Consider the following 6,000-nt stretch of genomic DNA (forward strand, 5'->3'; position numbering starts at 1 on the left):
AAGACCATTTGAGAAACAGAGGGAGAAGGTTCAGCTTTCATCCCCACACTTTAGCTCTCGGGCTCTGTGCTTTAGAATACAAGCGGCAGTGTACCTTAAACAATCTTTGGCAGCATTCCCAAAATTCCGCTGAGCTCCGCTGATATTCATAATTGAGGGAGGGAATACTGGCATGCCACATCAAGGAGACAAATTTTCCTTTGACTGTACCGGTCCACACAAGTGTGTGTGTGTGTGTGCCTAGTTTAGTTTGCACACATCCTCCTGACTGACAGGTGTAAGTAGGACATGGCCATAGAGACCACGTGGATCTCCCCGGCACCTCAGAACCTAGCCAAGACTTCCAGTGCTGCATGAAGTTCCAGGAATGCAGAAAGCGAGCCAGGACGAACTGCCTGGCAGGCGAGAGGCCTGAGGGGCATTCTGCTGTGCCCACGAGGTCTTTCCTCCAATAGGCCTGTAACAAGAACTGAAGCTGCAGGGAACGCAGTGGGGGAGCGAAAGGAAGCAGTGAGTCAACGAAACATCAAAGCAGAGAGCACCGGTGGTGTACAGGAACTACAATAACTGGGAATAAGGACTCTCAAGCTCTGTCTTTCTAATTCAGCTTAGATCTGCATCCTTTCTAAATGTAGCAATAGTAGATTTTTTCATTACATGAAAAATAAACCTGCTGCTATGGCTCGTTTTCTTGTGAAACAGGCACGGACATGGGACGTTCAAACCACATGGCAACAGGACATTGCACTAAGCCAGGACACAGGTGTTACAGGACACTGTTGACACAGTGACCCCTGGTAAATTAGGAGACAAGGCGTGTTTGAATAGTCAAAGCTCAAGCATGGGTCCTTCCTTGAGGAAGTCGGCCGTCAGGCCCTGTGACTTACTGTGAATATTTACAGGAAGAGTTTATCTACAAACATACTATGAAAGTATGTTCAAGATGTTCTTTTCCTTCTCTGCTTAATTTAAGTTAAAGGGCCCTGTTTCTACTTTAAGGTCACTGTTTATTAGCATTTGTTTGAGACAACATGGACACACACACACACACACACAGATAAACACTTGCTCACTTATACACATGCACACGCAGATTCTGTGGACCGTTATGGAACCCTAAAGTTGCACGGCAAAATGTCCATTCAGATGCAACACGACCAATGGCTGACGATAGTCTCTTTGCTGTCAAGCAAATTTGGGATTAGGAACCAGGATATGAGGTCATTAGCTCCAAGGGAACATTTGCACCAATTAACCATAAAAGGCAAAACCGGGTAGGGGTAGAAAAACAAACCCTTTACTGCCAAAGGCCATTAGTAGTAATCTGCACTCACCCACACATCAGATTACAATCCACTTTCTTAATCAGGCTTTGATTAATCTCACTCAGTTCGCCATCGCAGCCCAAAGCAGTTTAGTTTATTGAAGAGAAAGAAATCGCACTGATTAGGTGTACCCAGTATACAAACTGTTTAATCACCACTGCATTATTGGACTTCAGCAATATAGCAGAAGGTCACAGTCCTCACTGTCCACTGGGTAATGTGAAGAAAATATTCCAAAGTTCTCTCACGTTGCCTCTGGTGGGTCCATTTGAAAAGTTCCTTATGGAAACTGGGAATCTTTTTCGAGAGAGTGGTAAAGCAGTCTACTATGAGAACGAAGCTGCACACTACAGCTACATGAATAGTAACCAAACACGTAAGCCATCAATAATTCAGCCTAATAACAAATGAGTGTCTGTCATACAGGCTTCAAAAGAACAATTGCTCTGGCAGGTGCAGCATTTCTTTCTGGGTTTTTAGAAGAGGGTGTCTAGCTGGCCATTTTGGTTATGCCACACATGAGTGTTACTTTGAGTTCATTTAAATCACTGAAGAGGCAGAGCTGGATTGAGTAGAATGTCTGCAGTTGGTTTGTGTGTCACCACAGACCTGAACATATGGTGTACCACACTGAACGGATGCACAGTGTGAGTCACGTGACGTAAGGCTGGGGGCTTACCCTTGTATACCGCTGACCTTAAGGTCTACCCTCAGAGAGAGAGAGAGAGAGAGAGAGAGAGAGACAGAGACAGAGACAGAGAGACAGACAGACCGAAAACATTGTGAGACATACCCAGTTCTAGAATGTTCCGGCAGTCTAGAATGATTCTGGATCTTATTTGGAGAACAGCCACGTTACCGCTCATAAGAGTTCTAGAACTCCATTCAGATGGAGCAAAAACCTTCATTCTACGCGTGACACGTGAACTAGAGCTAACAATTTATTCCACGTCTAGGCGTGAGAGCCACAGCAGCACAAAAAGACTGCCCCGCACACTGTCAGTGTTGTTGTGTCAGTCGTGATCTTGGCAACAGTAACTATGGTAACCTGTTTGCCGCAGTAGCTTGACTAGCAGAAGCCTCAGCTGGCAGCGCGTGAAATGAACGGTTCCTGATCACTAGGCTGCGAGCCAAAGTGGCTTCGAGAACTAAGTTACGACAGACTAATGCCGTTTCACCAGTCTTCCGCGCGACACATCCATTCACCGGACAGCTCGAGCTTATTGAATTAAACGATTTAGGGTCGCACTGAGCGCGCCCATCTCGCGGGGAGCCGCCCGGGATAACGAAAGGGCAAGCGACATCTCTCCTTGACCAGCAAAGCCCCAGCTGTTCTGTTCCTCTAGGGAACTACAAATAATGCATCGACACCGCAAAAGCATTTTAAAACAATGTCTTCCGTTTAAACAATAGCACGTAGTCTTCTAATGTCAAACTCGGGCGGGGGAAACCCCCAGTTCTGCTTTCTCGTGACATCATGACTTTGGTCACAAAGACTAATTTCAAGATTAAACAATGTTTTCCTCTTCCCGGATGAACGTAAACACTGGCTCGGTACAACAGCACAGTGGGAAAGGAGCACACCATACACCAGCTAAATACCGCTGACCGATGCAGTCTTGAAATGACAACATATCAAATGCAAGCTGACTCTCTGCACCCCCTCCCAATGTTTTAACTATAGTCCGTTGTGGTTCATAGCGCGTTTCCATTTTGGGAGCAGTCTAACTTCTACATCCCGACTGTCAATCCCGATACTTGATTTCCAGCCCAGACTGCGAGATCACGGCCACACATGTCCCCGCGTGTCGGCCTGGCTAATTATGGAAAGTCATTGTACCCGTGGCAGGAATTCGACAACCTTTTAAAAACAGCAAGGCGTTGAAGTTAAAAAAGAAAACCGTGGACAATACACAGTACTCGTGTATTGCCTTAATGGCAAATTCAGCAAAGTTACACGCATACGAGTACAGCGTAAAACAAGCAGATTTCTGCGGTACATCCCGCGCAGGCCTGCTATATCGAGACTAATGCCTCTATTTGCATTTTGGTGAGGGGTTATTTGAACGCTGGAATTTAGCTGAGCTGCCCCCCCACCGCCGCCATCCTCCCCGTGTTGCTCCGCAGTACAGGGCGTTATTGCAAAGTTTTGGGTCCTAGGAGTTAATCTGGCGCAATGTTTATAACTACATTATGATGTTATGTCACATACATATGCCGATACTGATTACACATGACAGTTTTAATGCGTCAGAATTGTCGTGATCAGGTATTCATACAAGCAATGATATTCAGTCTAACGCTTCTGGCTCGTGTTTGCTCGTGCTCACACGCACCCGACTCAGCGCAGGGTGGTATTAGTAACTTGATTCGAATCGGATGTGCTAAAGCAGGGAAATTGCGCAAATGCACAGTGCGGGTGTCCTTAAAACTACTAATTTAAGCTATTACAGGTGGCGCTTACTATAGGCTAGGGCCTTAAGGGTAGTCGAACCACTCTCTAAAAACGCTTTACCAACACAGGAATGAAAAGCAAAGATAATGCACGAACTAATGTATATTTTCTACAAATATAAACTACACTGTGCTGTGGAGGTTTCCCCGTTATTGGAACCAATCTCGATGAAGTGCAGACCGCTGTGTACCCAATGGCTTCGGCTTGACAGCGCGAGGGTCTATTATGACACACTTCGGGGGCGTTCCGCACGAGGCGTTACCATGCAGCTATGCAGACGACCATATATCGCAAACACGAGGCTTCTCGGATGAGGCATGCCGTCTATTCAGCCCGCGCAGCCACGGAAAATGGAAAGCTAAAATTGGTTATACAACAAAACTAAATACTGCCAGTTGCTGTAGCAACAGCAAATACGTGAGCAAATGTTTTCTTGTCCCCATCACGCTTTTCCCGTGCGTTTCATCAGTGTCTCGCCGAGCAATAAGGAATCGGTGTTTTTGCACACACAATTAAAGGTGTAAACATTTGTTGCTAGGGGTTGCTTGGTTTATTTACCTGTGCAGCACGCACCATGGCATCCTCCAACACCGACCATATGGCACTCTGCATAAATTTGAATCAACATGCACGGCGACCTTTAGTATTTAGTTTTCCGCACTGCCTAGTCCATAAGTGGCCATCGAATCTGGATGAACACATTGTACCACAATGTATCCCTTCTCGACTTCCGTTTACCATCGTGTCAAGAATGGTGGGACCACAATTTTACGCACGCGTTACTTGGTGCAGGTAATGGCAACAGCACACTGGGAAAACTTACATGACACAAGAACTCGCTTATTTCAGCTACATTTATTAGTCCAACGTATATTGTTTATCTAACTATAAGAAATAATGCAAAAATCATACTTTAATTGCGGGAAAAATCGTCTCACATACAGATACTTGCGTATTTCGCATATGCGCTCGTAGCATGGACTTACCGGCATCATGTTGGCAGTGTGTGATAGAACTTGTCCAATATATTTCAGGATCCAAAGAGCAGAACTGAACCGCAATGTATTATTAGCAATATTCCAAACGCTGTGTGTGTGTCGGTGTGTCTTGCAATCCAAGCGAAGTGATCGTGTTCTCTGCTGCCTGTCCGTGTGTCTGATGTCGGCTCCTTTTTCTGGGTTCTCCTTTGACGCCCTGATCTCGGTTAATAGATATTCTTCACAGACCTGTTGCAAGATCACGGCGGCGAAGGCACTTTCTCAAAAGCTCTTAAAGTTGTAATCAAGCATCACCTGAAACGCACGAGGCACCGACGCTACCTGATCGACATGACCAGTTGGTTAAATAACCCCTGTGCGCGCAAATCCACGACCGCGAGCTACCAAGATAGAGAAAGAGGCAGAATATTCGTATACGAACGCTTACAGACTACTGTGCACGCTGAGCTGATTATAGCTGCACACTTGGACACGGTATCTTTATTGCCTCCAGCGAGGTTTTTCCCCGGATCAACCACGGCGAGCCATCCCGCGGTGACGTAGAGCGAGGTTCCTACTCCCCCGTGGATGCGAGGCTCCTCCTCGCGCTGGGCTGGGCTGCGTCCTTCACCGCGAGGGGGAGATATTGTGGGACCCCCATTCTGAAGGCTTGTCTGAAGGTGATTCCTAAGGACAGATATACTTTATTGTTCTCATATAACAAGCGGTGTGTGTGTGTGTGTGTGTGTGCGTGTGCGTGTGTGCACGCGCGCGTGCGTGCCGCGCGTTCTAATGATAAGATGAAAACGCACGAGCGAACCATGTCATTTAATTAGCGGGTGAAAAAAGATTCATAGGTGCAGAACGTGTTCTGTGGCGCACGCCTTATGCTGATATTCGCTTCTCTCTGTCCTGAATCATTGCTTAAAATACTCTCGTTTATTTTGTAATCGTGTTTATCAGGTAGTTACTAATTTTATTTGTACGGCTCTCTAGGTTTCCTGGGGTCCAAATGCAGATTACCCAGGGTTAGCGAAACAGAAATTATCCCTTGGACCAGGGTCGTGAAAACATCATTGATAAGAAAAATCATATCAGGAGTCCGGAAGGCAGATTCAGATGGTAGATTCTGACCTAATGACAGATTCAGTTCTGATTTTTAAATTAAGCCCTGAACAAATAGATTACAGCAACAACATTAATAATTTTTATTTTGTATATATTGCATGTTTTAAAGGCCCAT

The 6,000-nt window shown here is 45.9% G+C and overlaps 1 protein-coding gene across 3 annotated transcripts in view; it reads right to left on the reverse strand.

The window, feature by feature from the left end:
• tp53bp2b (tumor protein p53 binding protein, 2b) overlaps positions 1 to 5,420 on the reverse strand; it is a 21,202-nt gene extending 15,782 nt beyond the window's left edge. For 2 of the 3 annotated variants that reach the window (XM_027027699.2, XM_027027698.2), the window contains exons 1-2: positions 4,767 to 5,420; positions 4,339 to 4,386 (exon numbers count right to left, since the gene is read on the reverse strand). In XM_027027699.2, the coding sequence (XP_026883500.2) occupies positions 4,339 to 4,386; positions 4,767 to 4,775 (57 nt within the window). In that variant the 5' untranslated portion in view covers positions 4,776 to 5,420. The remainder of the gene's footprint in view (positions 1 to 4,338; positions 4,387 to 4,766) is intronic. The other variant, XM_027027701.2, reaches the window with a different exon arrangement.
• Between the last annotated feature and the right edge of the window lie 580 nt (positions 5,421 to 6,000).

This window comes from Electrophorus electricus, chromosome 21 (genome assembly GCF_013358815.1).
Source record: "Electrophorus electricus isolate fEleEle1 chromosome 21, fEleEle1.pri, whole genome shotgun sequence".
NCBI lineage: Eukaryota > Metazoa > Chordata > Actinopteri > Gymnotiformes > Gymnotidae > Electrophorus > Electrophorus electricus.